General features: G+C 37.9%; 2 protein-coding genes across 4 annotated transcripts in view; one reads left to right on the plus strand and one right to left on the minus strand.

The window, feature by feature from the left end:
* Window positions 1-1,849: 1,849 nt before the first annotated feature.
* On the plus strand, window positions 1,850-15,659 carry LOC133650148 (exosome complex component RRP43-like). The gene is made up of 11 exons (XM_062047051.1): window positions 1,850-1,913; window positions 2,080-2,116; window positions 2,191-2,254; window positions 4,590-4,663; window positions 4,736-4,781; window positions 4,844-4,949; window positions 5,021-5,066; window positions 8,298-8,394; window positions 8,463-8,583; window positions 8,913-9,019; window positions 15,448-15,659. The coding sequence occupies exons 1-11, from the start codon at window positions 1,897-1,899 to the stop codon at window positions 15,561-15,563; spliced, it is 831 nt and encodes a 276-aa protein (XP_061903035.1). The 5' UTR covers window positions 1,850-1,896; the 3' UTR covers window positions 15,564-15,659.
* Window positions 15,382-19,850, minus strand: part of LOC133650147 (transcription factor SPT20 homolog) — a 45,351-nt gene continuing 40,882 nt past the window's right edge. Inside the window, exon 24 of one of the 3 annotated variants that reach the window (XM_062047049.1) lies at window positions 15,382-16,138. In XM_062047049.1, coding sequence (XP_061903033.1) covers window positions 15,941-16,138 — 198 coding nt within the window. In that variant the 3' untranslated portion in view covers window positions 15,382-15,940. The remainder of the gene's footprint in view (window positions 16,139-19,850) is intronic. The other 2 variants (XM_062047048.1, XM_062047050.1) reach the window with 2 other exon arrangements.

Raw genomic sequence — 19,850 nt, forward strand, 5'->3', positions numbered from 1 at the left:
CAGGAGGAATAACTACAACAACATGGGATCCGCGTAAAAAATGAGCGAGCCGTTAATAAATGAAACAAATAAAACATTTGGTATGTTTGTTGTTCAATATAAAAAAATTAAAAAAATAACAATATAAAAACATATTGTGACAGTGGATTGAAATGGAACATGATTGTAAAAAAATGACTGGTTTATTTGAATTTCATTTTAAAATACACACACACACACACAAAAAGTGTTCTCCTTTTTTTCGTTCCGAAGAGCAATAACTACATTTCAAAAAGGGTAATTTTATATTTAATTTTTAAGAACGACTGAAATGGATGGGGTTTTTTTTCATTTGCAGACGACGGAAGTTTTATTTTCAAAGTAAAAGCAGCAATAACAATTATGTACCCGTGTCCCTGTAAAAATGTGTTTGGAGCCCTACAAATAATTTATTTTAGACATGGCACAACAGCGACTGAGGTCTACAGGAATCTTTACGCATGTATCAACAGAAATGGAAAAATATATATTTTTTCCAATATTGCGACAGCCGTAGCGGAGTGAAAAAAGTGCTTATCAAAATTTTTTTTTTTTTGGTTTGTGTGTGAACTTTCTCATGGCCTGTTTGTTTTGGCCAAAATATTGTAACCTATTTTTATGGGCTTGCCTCTTTGTGATGTTAAGTTCCTGTTATAAGCTGTTATACAGTATATGCCTTGAGCTCTTATTTTGAAGGCATATACTGTATAACAGCTTATAACAGGAACTTAACGCCACAAAGAGGCAAGCCCATAAAAATAGGTTACACTATATATGTATATATATATACAGTATATATGTTTTTGTTTCGTCCGATTGTTGCAAGGAGGACTTTTTTTAGCGACGCACACTGGGGGAAGCACGTGACCGCTCGTGTATTAATGAAAGATGACTTAAGGGACAAGCGGTAGAAAATGGATGGATGGATGGACGGACTTAGAGATGACTATAGATGTTGCCAGGTAAAATTTTTTAATACACAAAAGTCGATACTTCATAGTGAAACTCAATTTTTGTCCCATTTGATTCTTAATAAAATCTTGGAAAATGGCTAAAAATAAAAACAAAAAGTCCTCCAATTATTATCTTTATTGAATACATTTGAATTGTTTTAGATAAGGCCAGTTTTAATTTATTTTAATTGTGTATGTATGTATGTATATATATATATATATATATATATGAAAGATATATAAATATTGTTTCCCATTTATATAGATTTTAGTTAATTTTAATCTGTATTCTCCAATACATATACCTTTACTTTCTTTGACATTTTTTGTTTGTATGAGAATTGTTTTGATCCAAAATATTGAAAGATTATAGATTTGTGTGTATATTGGACGTGCCTAAATGTGTTTGTACAGTGTTCATTGTTCAACTAAAAATAAATAAAAAACGTTCAGAACCCTAAAACTGGAGTGTAGACTTCTTCATCAGACAGACAACAAAAGTCCGCTACACACCGGAACCGGAAATAGCAATTTTAAAAGTGTCTACACTTTCGTGTGATTAATGCATAGTGATTTCAAATGCAGTCCTCGTTGTTAGAACAATTTCTGTTAAGCGCCCCAAATACATTTGAGGTTGGCACACACGGGTACCGTAGTATCCTGCTTTTACTTTGAAAATCCCGGTGTCAGAATATGAAAAAACGTCCGTTTCGGTGTGTTTTTCCAGTTTCCGTTGACCAGGTTTATACAATTAAAATCAAAACTTTTGTAAATGTTGTTATTGTTCTTCCGCACTGAAATAAAAGAAAAAAGGGTTGTGTATGACAGGGGGATAATTTGTGAATTATTTCGATTTCCGCATCGTTTTAGTTGCCTCCTCTCGCCTTCCGTAGTCTCGGAACCCACGTGGTCAAGCAAAAACATCATGGCGGCTGGATTCAAGTGAGGACAATTCTACCAGATTTAACTATTTTATAACCGAAATAAAGCACACGCGTGGATATGTTTGTGCTAAATAACGTTTTTGACTCACGCCGGGTGTACAACATGAAGCTTTTATTTGTGAGTTTGAACACTAATCTCATTTTGTGGTTTTGGTTGTGTTTAGGACTGCTGAGCCTCTGGAGTACCACAGGAGCTTTCTGGTTCGTCCCAATTAATCTTTTTTGCCCTTTCTCGCGCCTAGTCGCCTTCATGAAGTGTGCTTGTTTGCTTCCAGAAAGAAAATTGTCGCCCTGATGGACGCGAGCTGTCAGAATTCAGAACCACGACCCTCAACATTGGTGAGAAGTGTGCTCATCATCACATCTACCATCCGTCGAAATGTGGACTACATTCAGGACATGCATAGACATCTTCTAAGGGTACGCAGCATGGAGCGCTACTGCCTACTGGCGCTGACGAGACGCGGGGCCGCCATCTTGGAGTGGTGATCCGCTCCACTCAGTGCAATTCGATTGGCAGGAGCAATAAACTGTCAGCGCATTTAATTCATCTTACCTCAGTAAATACCATTGATTTCCACGCGCTTTTTTTGGTCATACGTGTAGCTATGATAAAGGACACATGTTTTATTATTCATAGTTTGCTTAACAGTAATAGAATATTCTTAAATGCTATAAATGACCAGACGTCCGAGATCAATCATCCTCCCCCAGAAGATTTCTTTGTGATTTTCACATACAAATATTGAAGATCTTTGCTCCTTCTCAACTCTGTGGTAATATTCTTTTCACAAAATACAACCAATAGTATGTTAATGTTAAATCTTACTTGTGAAAAGTAATCCCCCGATTCCTATTTTCAACAGTCCAGGAAAACGCTGAACACCATCTTTGTTTTCTACCTGTCGACTGTCAGTTTAGCATCTTTGCTTTCTACCTGTCAACTGTCAGTTTACCATCTTTGTTTTCTACCTGTCAACTGTCAGTTTACCATCTTTGTTTTCTACCTGTCAACTGTCAGTTTAGCATCTTTGTTTTCTACCTGTCAACTGTCAGTTTAGCATCTTTGTTTTCTACCTGTCAACTGTCAGTTTAGGCTGCCTCATCACCACTTCAAGATGGCGGCCGAATTACTCGCATCACAGCAGCCAATGCTGCGTCTACTTATAAGATGTCTATGATGCTAGCTATTTTGCTCATGTAAAAATACAAATATAGTAGGCCAGCATTGTAGCTAATTTTACTCACTAACTTGAAATTTGTGGATTTTGATACTTCTTATTGGAAGTATGCTAACTGTTCCCATTTTAACATGTTAACATTGTTAGCATGCTAATGTTTCATGCTAGCATTTTTGTGAATTCCGTATGCTTAAACCTAAAAATCCTCAATTTTGATTCTTGGCACCACCATAGACGTACGCCAACTTAGCATGCTGATGTTTTATGCTTACATTTTTGCTAATTTGATCTGAATGGACCTAAAAATCCTGGCTTTCCACACTTGGCGCCAACTTAGTACACTTGGTTTGTCTATGTCAACATGTTAAGGTTAGCATGCTTGATTGATTGAGACTTTTATTAGTAGGTTGCACAGTGAAGTACATATTCCGTACAATTGACCACTAAATGGTAACACCCGAATAAGTTTTTCAACTTGTTTAAGTCGGGGTCCACTTAAATTGATTCATTGAATGTTAGCTTTTTAGCAAATGTTATTTGTTTAAACCAAAAAAGTACAGCTTTAAATACTTGACAACACATTAACTATGCAAACTTTTATCTTAGCAAATTGTATACGTTAGAACCAAAAAATTGTGGCTTTCGATACTCTGTCCTCTTCGAAGTGCGCTAACTTTTGTTACGTTATCAAGCTATGCTAGCATTTTAGCTAATTGTATTCATTTAAACCTATAACTTATGGCTTTTGACACTAGACACTGTCTTTAGAAGTATGCTAACGGTTATCCTAGCATTTTAGCTAATCGTGTCCGTTCAAACCTATAAATCATGGCTTTCGATACTCTGTCCTCTTCGAAGTGCGCTAACTTTTGTTACGTTATCAAGCTATGCTAGCATTTTAGCTAATTGTATTCATTTAAACTTATGGCTTTTGACACTAGACACTGTCTTTGGAAGTATGCTAACGGTTATGCTAGCATTTTAGCTAATCGTATCCGTTCAAACCTATAAATCACGGCTTTCGATACTCGGCGCTCAACTCAGAAGTACGCTCAATTTTGAAAAGCGCTACATACATTTGATGTGTTATTTAAATTTGTCCACGTCAACATGTTAAGGTTAGCATGCTAACATTTTTAGCAAATTGTATTTGTTTGAACCTACAAATGATGGCTTTTTACACTTGACACTGTCTTTAGAAGTATGCTAACCTCTCCCATCTCATGCTAACATTAGCATGTTTGCAAATTGTATTCGATATTCTGTCCTCTTCAAAGTGCGCTAACTTTTGTTATGTTACCATGCTGAAGCTTATGCTAGCCTTTTAGCTAATTGTTTTTGTTCAAACCTAAAAATCAGTATGCACAAGTATGCTAACTTAGCGTGCTAGCATGCTAACACTATATGCTGGAATTTGAGCTCATTTAGAGCCCACAGCACAGACAGCAGGCCCGTTCAGATTTGTGTTCTAGTTTCTTACGCTGCCTCCTCAGGGTCCATCAGTACCGCGGACGGCTCGGCGCTGGTCAAGCTGGGTAACACCACGGTCATCTGCGGGGTGAAAGCGGTAAACATGAGCGGGCGTTTGTCACGTGGATTGAAAAACGAGGTGACGACATGACTTGTTGTTGTTGTTCAGGAGCTGGCCAACCCCTCCATGGAGGCGCCCGGCAAAGGCTTCATCGGTGAGTTGACGCGGCCTTTTTTTATGGCACCCGGGTCCAATTCCCGTCTCGCCCCCCCGCAGTGCCCAACGTGGACCTGCCGCCTCTCTGCTCCTCCCAGTTCCGACCCGGTCCGCCGGGCGAGCAGGCCCAGGCCGCCAGTCAGTTCATGGCCGACGTCATCGAGAGGTGTGTCCTATATTTGTCCTTTTAGCGTCGACTCGCCAATCCCAGGTTTGTCCTCTTCACCCCCCCCGCAGCTCGGAGATGCTGCAGACGGAGGATTTGTGCATCGAGAGAGGAAAGGTGAGGAGCGTGTGCGAGTCTAAGTGGATTATATTTATATAGCACTTTTCTCTACTGACTCAAAGTGCTTTTACATAGTGAAACACAATATGTAAGTGACAATTAAAGCAGTGTGGGTGGCACTGGGAGCAGGTGGGTAAAGTGTCTTGCCCAAGGACACAACGGTAATGACTAGGATGGTGGGAGCGGGAATCGAACCTGGAACCCTCAAGTTGCTGGCACGGCCGCTCTACCAACCGAGCTATACCGCTACTAATGATACCAGGTGCTAGCATGTTGCTATTAAGTATGATACCAGGTGCTAGCATGTTGATATCAAGTATGATACTAGGTGCCAGCATGTTGATATCAAGTATGATACCAGGTGCTAGCATGTTGCCATCAAGTATGATACCAGGTGCTGGCATGTTGATACCAAGTATGATACGAGGTGCTGGCATGTTGATATCAAGTATGATACCAGGTGCTGGCATGTTGATATCAAGTATGATACCAGGTGCTAGCATGTTGCTATCAAGTATGATACCAAGTTCTGGCATGTTGATAGCAAGTATGATACTAGGTGCCAGCATGTTGCTATCAAGTATGATACCAGGTGCTAGCATGTTGATAGAAGTATGATACCAGGTGCTAGCATGTTGATATCAAGTATGATACCAAGTTCTGGCATGTTGATAGCAAGTATGATACTAGGTGCCAGCATGTTGCTATCAAGTATGATACCAGGTGCTAGCATGTTGATAGAAGTATGATACCAGGTGCCAGCATGTTGCTATCAAGTATGATACCAGGTGCTAGCATGTTGATAGAAGTATGATACCAGGTGCTAGCATGTTGATAGCAAGTATGATACCATAGGTGCTAGCATATTGATATCAAGTATGATAACCAGTGCTAGCATGTTGCTATCAAGTATGATACAAGGTGCTAGCATGTTGATAGCAAGTATGATACCAGGTGCTGGCATGTTGATAGCAAGTATGATACCATAGGTGCTAGCATGTTGATATCAAGTATGATAACCGGTGCTAGCATGTTGATATCAAGTATGATACCATGTTGCTATCAAGTATGATACTAGGTGCTAGCATGTTGATAGCAAGATTGATACCAGGTGCTGGCATGTTTATATCAAGTATGATACCATAGGTGCTAGCATGTTGATATCAAGTATGATAACCGGTGCTAGCATGTTGATATCAAGTATGATACCATGTTGCTATCAAGTATGATACTAGGTGCTAGCATGTTGATAGCAAGAATTATACTAGGTGCTAGCATTTTGATAGCAAGTATGATACCAGGTGCTGGCATGTTGATAGCAAGTATGATACCAGGTGCTGGCATGTTGATATCAAGTATGATACCATAGGTGCTAGCATGTTGATATCAAGTATGATACCAGGTACTAGCATGTTGCTATCAAGTATGATACCAGGTGCTGGCATGTTGATATCAAGTATGATACCAGGTGCTAGCATGTTGATTGCAAGTATGATACAGGTGCTAGCATGTTGATATCAAGTATGATACTAGGTGCTAGCATGTTGCTATCAAGTATGATACTAAGTGCAGGCATGTTGATAGCAAGTGTGATACTAGGTGCTAGCATGTTGCTATCAAATATAATACCAAGTGCTAGCATGTTGATAACAAGTATGATACCAGGTGTTAGCATGTTGATATCAAGTATGATACCAGGTGCTGGCATGTTGATAGCAAGTATGATATCAGGTGCTGGCATGTTGATATCAAGTATGATACCAGGTGCTGGCATGTTGATAGCAAGTATGATACCAGGTGCTACCATGTTGATAGCAAGTATGATACCAGGTGCTGGCATGTTGATAGCAAGTATGATACCAGGTGCTGGCATGTTGATATCAAGTATGATACCAGGTGCTGGCATGTTGATATCAAGTATGATACCAGGTGCTACCATGTTGATAGCAAGTATGATACCAGGTGCTGGCATGTTGATAGCAAGTATGATACCAGGTGCTGGCATGTTGATATCAAGTATGATACCAGGTGCTGGCATGTTGATATCAAGTATGATACCAAGTTCTGTCATGTTGATAGCAAGTATGATACTAGGTGCCAGCATGTTGCTATCAAGTATGATACCAGGTGCTAGCATGTTGATAGCAAGTATGATACCAGGTGCTAGCATGTTGATAGCAAGTATGATACCATAGGTGCTAGCATATTGATATCAAGTATGATAACCAGTGCTAGCATGTTGCTATCAAGTATGATACAAGGTGCTAGCATGTTGATAGCAAGTATGATACCAGGTGCTGGCATGTTGATAGCAAGTATGATACCATAGGTGCTAGCATGTTGATATCAAGTATGATAACCGGTGCTAGCATGTTGATATCAAGTATGATACCATGTTGCTATCAAGTATGATACTAGGTGCTAGCATGTTGATAGCAAGATTGATACCAGGTGCTGGCATGTTGATAGCGAGTATGATACCATAGGTGCTAGCATGTTGATATCAAGTATGATAACTGGTGCTAGCATGTTGATATCAAGTATGATACTAGGTGCTAGCATGTTGATAGCAAGAATGATACTATGTGCTAGCATGTTGATAGCAAGTATGATACCAGGTGCTGGCATGTTGATATCAAGTATGATACCAGGTGCTGGCATGTTGATAGCAAGTATGATACCAGGTGCTAGCATGTTGATAGCAAGTATGATACCAGGTGCTGGCATGTTTATATCAAGTATGATACCATAGGTGCTAGCATGTTGATATCAAGTATGATACCATAGGTGCTAGCATGTTGATATCAAGTATGATACCAGGTGCTAGCATGTTGATTGCAAGTATGATACAGGTGCTAGCATGTTGATATCAAGTATGATACCAGGTGCTGGCATGTTGATATCAAGTATGATACCAGGTGCTAGCATGTTGATATCAAGTATGATACCAGGTGCTAGCATGTTGATATTAAGTATGAAGTGAAGTGAATTATATTTTTATAGCGCTTTTCTCTAGTGACTCAAAGCGCATTTACATAGTGAAACACAATATCTGAGTGACATTTAAAGCAGTGTGGGTGGCACTGGGAGCAGGTGGGTAAAGTGTCTTGCCCAAGGACACAACGGCAGCGACTAGGATGGCGGAAGCGGGAATCGAACTTGGAACCCTCAAGTTGCTGGCCACTCCAGCAACCGAGCTAGAGCGTAAAATAGTATTTGTCCCTGCAGCTGTGCTGGTGCTTGTACTGTGACATGATGTGTCTGGACCACGATGGCAACCTGCTGGACGCCTGCACGCTCGCCCTGCTGGCCGCGCTCAACAACAGTAAGCACGCCTTCCTAACCCGACACACCGTTTTTGTCACCGCCGTCCATTTCCCGCCTCCCTCGCAGCTCGACTCCCAGAGGTGGCCGTCGACGCCGAGACGTGCACGCCGCAGGTGGACCTGGGGAAGACACGCCGGCTGAAGATCGTCAAGCATCCCGTGGCCGCCTCCTTCTGCGTCTTTGACGAGTGAGTCGTGCCTTTCTGAAGTAGACATCCACCCATCACCGTTATTAGTCACCCAGCATATTTGTGGCTGATGTCCACTTGCCGTAAGAGTTATTTAAACATGAATAGCAGGCACAAGACGTTGATACAACGTACATGTCCTTTAAAACAAACACACCTCCAGCGGAAAGAAGGACAAAAACTGGATTTCCTGGCAAAAATTGGAAGCAGAGGAGACGTAACCGAGGAGACAAGCACTGCAAGGGGGAGAGCCAATGTCGTTCTAAAACAACAACAAAAAAAGGCCGATATTCCTTCAAAATGTGTTCATCTTCTGTGTCGCCCTGCAGCTCCGTGGTCATGGTGGACCCCACGGCCGAGGAGGAGCAACTGTGCACCTCTCAGATCACCGTGGTGACGGACGAGGACGGTCGCCTGTGCTCCGTGCACAAACCAGGTCTGTCCTTGCGGCCCCTTCTTACCGTGGTGGACTCCGGGTTTGAGTCCCTCTCCTGTATTTTCTATGTCTTGTCACACGTGTGTGTGACGCCCCCTATTGGTTGTGCTGAATACATGCTGGCATGCATGAAATTAGAGCGGGGCGATAAAACAATATCAATACGCATTGTAGGCTAATCTAGACACTTACATCATGTGTTGTCTTCATTATAACACTTATATAATTAAAGTCATTTTGATAGTAGGCTAATATAACTAATATAGACACTTACATCATGTGTTGTCTTCATTATAACACTTATATAATTAAAGTCATTTTGATAGTAGGCTCATATAACTAATATAGACACTTACATCATGTGTTGTCTTCATTATAACACTTATATAATTAAAGTCATTTTGATAGTAGGCTAATATAGACACTTACATCATGTGTTGTCTTCATTATAACACTTATATAAGACGTTTAAAGTCATTTTGATAGTAGGCTAATATAGACACTTGCATCATGTGTTGCCTTCATTATAACACTTATATAAGACGTTTAAAGTCATTTTGATAGTAGGCTAATATAGACACTTGCATCATGTGTTGTCTTCATTATAACACTTATATAAGACGTTTAAAGTCATTTTGATAGTAGGCTAATATAGACACTTGCATCATGTGTTGTCTTCATTATAACACTTATATAAGACGTTTAAAGTCATTTTGATAGTAGGCTAATATAGACACTTGCATCATGTGTTGCCTTCATTATAACACTTAAAAGACTTAAAGTCATTTTGATAGTAGGCCAATATAACAAATACAGACACTTACATCATGTGTTGTCTTCATTATAACACTTACCGGTATATAAGACGTTTAAAGTAATTTTGATAGTAGGCTAATATAGACACTTGCATCATGTGTTGTCTTCATTATATAAGACGTTTAAAGTCATTTTGATAGTAGGCTAATATAGACACTTGCATCATGTGTTGCCTTCATTATAACACTTATATAAGACGTTTAAAGTCATTTTGATAGTAGGCTAATATAGACACTTGCATCATGTGTTGCCTTCATTATAACACTTATATAAGACTTTTAAAGTCATTTTGATAGTAGGCTAATATAGACACTTACATCATGTGTTGTCTTCATTATAACACTTATATAAGACTTTTAAAGTCATTTTGATAGTAGGCTAATATAGACACTTACATTATGTATTGCCTTCATTATAACACTTATATAAGAATTTTAAAGTCATTTTGATAGTAGGCTAATATAGACACTTACATCATGTATTGCCTTCATTATAACACTTATATAAGACTTTTAAAGTCATTTTGATAGTAGGCTAATATAGACACTTACATGATGTATTGCCTTCATTATAACACTTATATAAGACTTTTAAAGTCATTTTGATAGTAGGCTAATATAGACACTTACATTATGTATTGCCTTCATTATAACACTTATATAAGACTTTTAAAGTCATTTTGATAGTAGGCTAATATAGACACTTACATTATGTAGTGCCTTCATTATAACACTTATATAAGAATTTTAAAGTCATTTTGATAGTAGGCTAATATAGCTAATATAGACACTTACATTATGTATTGCCTTCATTATAACACTTATATAAGGCCTTTAATTTTTTTGTTCCAATATGGCTCTTTCCACATTTGCACTAACCAAAGGTGGCAAACTTAAAGGGGAACTGCATTTTTTTGGGGAAATGTTGCCTATCATTCATAATCATTATTAGAGACAAGAACACACATTTCATTTTTTTTTTAACAATTTCAAAGGTGATTAAAAAAAAACGCTTGAAAGATGCGGCTAATGGGAGTCACTGTTGTAGCTTTTAAAGCCTCTCAAACAACGTAATCCCTCCATCAACGTTTTATATACACACTGCAAGTATATATATAATGTAGTAACATACACCTTCATAATAATATGTACAATATACACACTGCAAGTATATATATAATGTAGTAACAGACACCTTCATAACATGTAATATGTACTATATACACACTGCAAGTATATATGTAATGTAGTAACAGACACCTTCATAACAATATGTAATATGTACACACTGCAAGTATATATATATATATATATATATATATATATATATATATATATATATATATATAAAATGTAGTAACAGACACCTTCATAACAATATGTAATATGTACAATATACACACTGCAAGTATATATATATAATGTAGTAACAGACACCTTCATAATATGTAATATGTACAATATACACACTGCACGTATATATATATATATATAATGTAGTAACAGACACCTTCATAACAATATGTAATACGTAAAATATAGACACTACAAGTATATATATAACATAGTAACAGACACCTTCATAACAATATGTAATATGTACAATATACACACTGCAAGTATATATATAATGTAGTAAGACACCTTCATAACAATATGTAATATGTACAATACACACACTGCAAGTATATATATAACATAGTAACAGACACCTTCATAACAATATGTTCAATATTTACCGTATTTTGATCATTGCCAGAACTCAAAGTTTTTTTATGTAGCCCTTAATCACAAGTGTCTAAAAGGGCTGCACAAGCCACGACGACAACCAACTAATTCCTCGGCGCATTTATTTCCGTTTCCATAGCAACACACTTCCCACTTCCAGAAACCAACCGGAGTGTTTTTTAAATCATGGCAAACTTGGTGAAAAAAACAACAAAGATGACTCTTTTTGGACAAATTAGGATTCACAACCTTATCTTTTTTGAAGCTGAATATACTGAGGATGAACTACTGCTTATAGAAGCCAGCACGAAGGACAAGTGAGACGTTGGAGCAGACGGAAGACGAGAGAGGGGAATGAAAGCGATTTTGACGCTATATAAAAATGGGAGCTATTACCTCCCTGCTTGGCACTCAGCATCAAGGGTTGGAATTGGGGGTGAAATCACCAAAAATGATTCCCGGGCGCGGCCACCGCTGCTGCTCACTGCTCCCCTCACCTCCCAGCGGGTGAACAAGGGGATGGGTCAAATGCAGAGGACACATTTCACCACACCTAGTGTGTGTGTGACAATCATTGCTACTTTAACTTAATAAATGCGGAACTTGGAGACAAGCTATTTCGACATAAATGGAGTGCTTACCCAAATAAACTAGTTCCTCAGTATTAACTCTTACAATAACAATGTTGCCACAGCTTGGTTATTAAACAGGTTACAGGACGTACGTGAAGTATTGTTGATGATTTTTTAAAGTGATTTAGAGGTAGAATTTATTGCTAGCCACTAAGAACGAGACGATGTTTATATGTTACACCTACTCAGTGGCCTAGTGGTTAGAGTGTCCGCCCTGAGATCGGTAGGTTGCGAGTTCAAACCCCGGCCGAGTCATACCAAAGACTATAAAAATGGGAGCCATTACCTCCCTGCTTGGCACTCAGCATCAATGGTTGGAATTGGGGGGTTAAATCACCAAAAATGATTCCCGGGCGTGGCCACCGCTGCTGCTCACTGCTCCCCTCACCTCCCAGAGGGGCGATCAAGGGTGATGGGTCAAATGCAGAGAATAATTTCGCCACACCTCGTGTGTGTGTGTGAGACAATCACTGGTACTTTAACTTTACTTTAATCACAAGTGTCTAAAAGGGCTGCACAAGCCACCACGACAACCAACTAATTCCTCAGCGCATTTATTTCCGTTTCCATAGCAACACACTTCCCACTTCCGGAGTGTGTTTTTGAAATCATGGCAGACTTGGTAAAAAAAAACAAAAAAACAACAAAGATGACTCTTTGGACAAATGAGGATTCACAACCTTATGTTTTTGAAGCTGAATATACTGAGGATGAACTACTGCTTATAGTAGCGAGCACGAAAGTGAGACGTTGGAGCAGACGGAAGCCGAGAGAGGGGAATGAAAGCGATTGACGCTATAAATGTGGAACTTGGAGACAAGCTATTTCGACATAAATGGCGTGCTTACCCAAAATAAACCGGAATGCAAGAGAAACTAGTTCGTCAGTGTTAACTCTTACAATAACAATGTTAGAATAGTTGTTTCTAAGTTATCACAAAAACTTTGCGTTACTTTGAGTGCCTGGTGAGAAGCAAAAGCTGTCTTTGAAACCTACCAAGAGTAAGGCTCGTAAAACTCCACTGTGTAGGGGGGAAGCAAGATGAAGGTGTTCCTGTTTCTTTCATGTATTATAATCAAACAGAAAGATATTGTCTGACCCAAGGACTATAAAAGCGAAGAGGAAGCAGGACCAGGCGACCTCCTTTTTCAACTGTTTTACGAACCTCTTTTTGAACGTTTACGACCTTTTCTTTTGAACTGTTCTGTAACCATTGGACAAGAAGAGAAGCAAAGAATCAAACAGAGACAGAAATCAATTTGGCTCAATTGAGGAGAGACGCCGGGACACTGTACTCTTGTACAATCTCCAGCACGCTCTGGCGAAAGATTGTACGCCTCCCCCTTTAATTGGACTTTCTCCGACCACAGCTGCTTCCAAAAGGGAAGTGGGTCGTAAACAGCGTTGCCTTTGGTTACAGAACAGTTCAAAAGAAAAGGTCGTAAACGAGTTCAAAAAGAGGTTCGTAAAACAGTTCAAAAAGGAGGTCGCCTGGTCCTGCTTCCTCTTCGCTTTTATAGTCCTTGGGTCAGACAATATCTTTCTGTTTGATTATAATACATGAAAGAAACAGGAACACCTTCATCTTGCTTTATAGTCCTTGTCTGACCCAAGGACTATAAAAGCGAAGAGGAAGCAGGACCAGGCGACCTCCTTTTTCAACTGTTTTACGAACCTCTTTTTGAACTCGTTTACGACCTTTTCTTTTGAACTGTTCTGTAACCAAAGGCAACGCTGTTTATGACCCACTTCCCTTTTGGAAGCAGCTGTGGTCATGTCGTCGGAGAAAGTCCAATTAAAGGGGGAGGCGTACAATCTTTCGCCAGAGCGTGCTGGAGATTGTACAAGAGTACAGTGTCCCGGCGTCTCTCCTCAATTGAGCCAAATTGATTTCTGTCTCTGTTTGCTTCTTGTCTTGTTTAATAGCTGTGTTTGAATCTGACAAACAATGTTGCCACAGCTTGGTTATTAAACAGGTTACAGAACGTACGTAAGGTATTGTTGATGATTTAGAGCAGGGGTCACCAACCTTTTTGAAAGCAAGAGCTACTTCTTGGGTACTGATTAATGCGAAGGGCTACCAGTTTGATACACACTTAAATAAATTGCCAGAAATAGCCAAATTGCTCAATTTACCTTTAACTCTATGTTATTATTAATAATAATGATATTTACACTTAATTGAACGGTTTAAAAGAGGAAAAAAAATGACAATTAAATTTTGAAACATAGTTTATCTTCAATTTCGACTCTTTAAAATTCAACCGAAAAAAAGAAGAGAAAAACTAGCTAATTTGAATCTTTTTGAAAAAAGTTTATGGAACATTATTAGTAATTTTTCCTGATTAAGATTAATTTTAGAATTTTGATGACATGTTTTCAATAGGTTAAAATCCAATCGGCACTTTGTTAGAATATATAACAAATTGGACCAAGCTATACTTCTAACAAAGACAAATCATTATTTCTTCTAGATTTTCCAGAACAAAAATTTGAAAAGAAATTCAAAAGACTTTGAAATAAGATTTAAATTTGATTCTACAGATTTTCTAGATTTGCCAGAAGAATTTTTTTGAATTTTAATCATAATAAGTTTGAAGAAATATTTCACAAATATTCTTCGTCGAAAAAACAGAAGCTAAAATGTATTTATTATTATTTACGATAAAAACAATACATTTACTTGAACATTGATTTAAATTGTCAGGAAAGAAGAGGAAGGAATTTAAAAGGTAAAAAGGTATATGTGTTTAAAAATCCTAAAATCATTTTTAAGGTTGTATTTTTTCTCTAAAATTGTCTTTCTGAAAGTTATAAGAAGCAAAGTAAAAAAATTAATGAAAGACCAAGTCTTTAAAATATTTTCTTGGATTTTCAAATTCTATTTGAGTTTTGTCTCTCTAAGAATTAAAAATGTCGGGCAAAGCGAGACCAGCTTGCTAGTAAATAAATACAATTTAAAAAATAGAGGCAGCTCACTGGTAAGTGCTGCTATTTGAGCTATTTTTAGAACAGGCCAGCGGGCTACTCATCTGGTCCTTACGGGCTACCTGGTGCCCGCGGGCACCGTGTTGGTGACCCCTGATTTAGAGGTAAAATTGATTGCTAGCCACTAAGAACGAGACGATTTTTATATGTTAGAAAGCGGAAAAAAACTACTTTTGTCTTCTTGTCTCTCATAATGGTTGATAGGCAAAATTCCCCCCAAAAAAGGTGGTTTAAGAGAACTCACTAGAACTTGTCTTGGTTGCAGGCGGCACGTCGCTGTCCGGGGAGAAGCTGCAGGAGTTCATCAAGCGGGCGAGGGCCCGTCAGAGAGAGATCCAAGAACTGGTCAGGAACGTGACAAAAAGCCTCACACCCGTTTAGTGGTTTTATATCTAAAAAGCTGTATTTTCACTGTCAATATATAATCTTTTCTTTTTTTTTTTAATAACAATAAAACTGCTGCCAAAGACTGCTTTAAAAAAAGGGATTTCTTAAGTTGTCCACAAACGTCTCACACTCACGGGTCCAAATCCAGCGGTGCCGTACAAAAGCAGCGAGAGACGGGAGAGGTAGACGGCTGCCCGCGGGCGCTGACCCAGGATCAGTTTCACGTCTTCCCGCCGGCGCGGAATCCTCCGAGAGCGCCTGCAAAGGACGGGGAGAAAAAAAAAGCCTCCGGGCTACTAGAACCTTCCGAGTCAAAAAGGTTCTGAACGTCCGTCTAAAAAAAAAAAAAAAAAAAGGGAGCACAGTGTGGATCATTCACGTCTTTGCGTCGCCGGGGGCAACGCGTCCGCCTGGCGAGGCTTGGGGAGGGCCTGCGGCGTGCTCCTCTTTCTCCTACTTCTTGCTGGGTTGGCGGTATGCGGCCGGCCCGAGCCCGCCGGAGGAGGAGGCGCCGCCGCCGCCATAGCCATTTGATGCTGCTGCTGCATTTGGTGCTGCAAGAATTGCAACTGCAGGGCAGAGAAAGATGGCGGTCACAAACAGGAAGTGACGGACGCCGGCGGTGTGATGATGTCACAAGCGTGTTAGCCAAGCACCACAGGGGTGGGGGGGTCAAAAGGTAACCGTGGCAACAACACACATGCAGCCAAGCAAACTTCTTAGCTCCTCTCCTGCCGGCGCTTTAAGCCCCGCCCACTATGCCCAACTGGCAGCAGCCAATCATGATGCGCTGTGCAAGAACATGCCCCGCCCCCTTTAGACAGCCGCAAGCTGCGATGTCGCCCGTGTGAAGTTGGCCCCTCCTCCTTGTCGTTGCGAATGTTAAATAGCACCGACATTCATTTGTGCTGCAAAATGTTGTTTGTCGTTTAAGTTATTCTAAAATATCTTTTTATGACCAGTGATGTCATCCACATTCCCCCCGCCCCCTTGTTGCATCATCTGTGCAGCAATTATGTTAACGTATTTTTCATAACCATATATAACTATTATAGTTTTTATGTTAATGTGTTATTATTCATAACCAGCCTAACTATTATAGTTTTTATGTTAATGTGTTATTATTCATAACCAGCCCAACTATTATAGTTTTGTTATTAACATTTTATTCATAATAAGCCCAACTGTTAGTTTTTATGTTATTAACGTGTTATTCATAACCAGCCAAACTATTATAGTTTTTATGTTAACATGTTATTATTCATAACCAGCCTATTAGTTTTTTTAATGTTATTAAAGTGTTATTATTCATAACCAGCCTAACTAGTAGTTTTTATGTTAACATTCATAACCAGCCCAACTATTAAAGTTTAATGTTATTAACGTGTTCAACTATTATAGTTATTAATAACCAGCCAAACTATGATAGTTGTTTGTTATCAACGTGTTATTATTCAAAACCAGCCCAACTATTATAGTTTTTATGTTGTTATTCATAACCAGCCTAACTATTATACCGTATTTCCTTGAATAGCCGCAGGGGCGTTAATTAATTTAAAACCTCCTGTCACACCTGCGTTTACCGGAAACCGGCGGGATGGCCGTGCATGCGGTAATTATTTTAAAACCTCTTCTCACTCCGGCGTTTACCAAAAGGAATCCATAAAATTTAGGCGTGCGCTTTGAGTGTGATGTAAGCATACCATCATGAAAAGCACATTTAATTAAAAAAAACGTTATTATGGTCTTACCTGTACTTATAAATGGAGTCCATTTGCAGCTCCTTCTGACCAAAAGCATCGATAACTTGTTTATAGAAGTCTTCCTTATTTTCTTTCTTCAGTTTTAAAAGTCTCTGTTTCGATGGAGATATTCCTTTAATTATTACCTCCTGCTTCGATTGAAAGTCCAGTTTAGAAAACTGTTTTATTTTAGATACCGGTATGTAATCCTCCATGTTAAAAGTTCAGGCAGAGGAAAAAAAAAAAATCTCTTGCTGCGTGTGTTCACTTCTTCTGCAGTACCGGAAGTCGCAAGAAGGATCACTAGCGCGGCAGCGCCCTCTACCACCAGGAGGCGGGAGTCATTTAATGACTTATACAGTATTTCACACACGCAGCTACGGTATATTAATAAAACATAGCTGCTTACTGTTCTCTTTAGCATACTGTACCGGTATTCAATAGCTTAAACCTTAAATCCTATTGAAAAGCTCTTTATCTTTTTTCCTTTGTGCGATTGTAAACTACTGAAAGCAGCTTCCTCCATTTTGAAAATGAGGACAGATGCGTCACTCGTGACGTAACGAATTTGACCCGGTGGAAGTTCTAGCCATATGCTAAATATTTTGCGAAACGAGTTTGACCCGGCGAAAATTATAGACATGCGATAATAAAATTAATATTTTGCGAAACGAATTTGATCCAGCTTCAATAATAAACCGGCGATAAGGCCAAGCATGCGTTAATTATTTTGAGAAACGAGTTTGACCCGGCAGTAATTCTAGACGTGCGAATACTATATTCCCTGCGCCAATTCAAGGAAATACGGTAGTTGTTTTATGTTATTAACATATTATTAATAACCAGCCTAGTTGATTTTTATGTTAATGTATTATTCATAACCAGTCCAACTATTATAGATTTTAATGTTATTAAAGTGTTATTCATAACCAGCCCAACTCTTATAGTTTTTATGTTATTATTAACCAGTCCAACTATTATAGTTATTCATAACCAGCCCAACTATTATAGTTTTTATGTTAACGTGTTATTATTCATAACCAGACCAACTATTATAGTTTTGTTATTAACATGTTATTCATAATAAGCCCAACTCTTAGTTTTTATGTTATTAACGTGTTATTCATAACCAGCCAAACTATTATAGTTTTTGTGTTAACACGTTATTATTCATAACCAGCCTATTAGTTTTTTTTAATGTTATTAAAGTGTTATTATTCATAACCAGCCTAACTAGTAGTTTTTATGTTAACATTCATAACCATCCCAACTATTAAAGTTTAATGTTATTAACGTGTTATTAACAAGTCCAACTGTTATAGTTATTAATAACCAGCCAATCTATTATAGTTGTTATGTTATTATTCATAACCAGCCTATTAATTTTTTAAAATGTTATTAAAGTGTTATTATTCATAACCAGCCTAACTAGTAGTTTTTATGTTAACATTCATAACCAGCCCAACTATTGAAGTTTACTGTTATTAACGTGTTATTATTAACAAGTCCAACTATTATAGTTATTAATAACCAGCCAAACTATTATAGTTGTTTGTTATCAACGTGTTATTATTCAAAACCAGCCCAACTATTATAGTTTTTATGTTGTTATTCATAACCAGCCTAACTATTATAGTTGTTTTATGTTATTAACATGTTATTATTCATAACCAGCCTAGTTGTTTTTTATGTTAACGTATTATTCATAACCAGTCCAACTATTATAGATTTTAATGTTATTAAAGTGTTATTCATAACCAGCCCAACTCTTATAGTTTTTATGTTATTATTAACCAGTCCAACTATTAGTTTTTATGTTATTAACGTGTTATTATTCATAACCAGACCAACTATTATAGTTTTGTTATTAACATGTTATTCATAATAAGCCCAACTATTAGTTTTTATGTTATTAACGTGTTATTCATAACCAGCCCAACTCTTATAGTTTTTATGTTATTATTAACCAGCCTAACTATTATAGTTCCTTTATGTTATTAACATGTTATTATTCATAACCAGCCTAGTTGTTTTTATGTTAACGTATTATTCATAACCAGTCCAACTATCATAGATTTTAATGTTATTAAAGTGTTATTCATAACCAGCCCAACTCTTATAGTTTTTATGTTATTATTAACCAGTCCAACTATTATAGTTTTTATGTTATTAACGTGTTATTATTCATAACCAGACCAACTATTATAGTTTTGTTATTAACATGTTATTCATAATAAGCCCAACTATTAGTTTTTATGTTATTAACGTGTTATTCATAACCAGCCCAACTCTTATAGTTTTTATGTTATTATTAACCAGCCTAACTATTATAGTTATTTTATGTTATTAACATGTTATTATTCATAACCAGCCTAGTTGTTTTTTATGTTAACGTATTATTCATAATCAGTCCAACTATTATAGATTTTAATGTTATTAAAGTGTTATTCATAACCAGCCAAACTATTATAGTTTTTATGTTAACATTTTATTATTCATAACCAGCCTATTAGTTTTTTTTAATGTTATTAAAGTGTTA

The sequence above is a fragment of the Entelurus aequoreus genome, linkage group LG05 (genome assembly GCF_033978785.1).
Source record: "Entelurus aequoreus isolate RoL-2023_Sb linkage group LG05, RoL_Eaeq_v1.1, whole genome shotgun sequence".
Lineage (NCBI taxonomy): Eukaryota > Metazoa > Chordata > Actinopteri > Syngnathiformes > Syngnathidae > Entelurus > Entelurus aequoreus.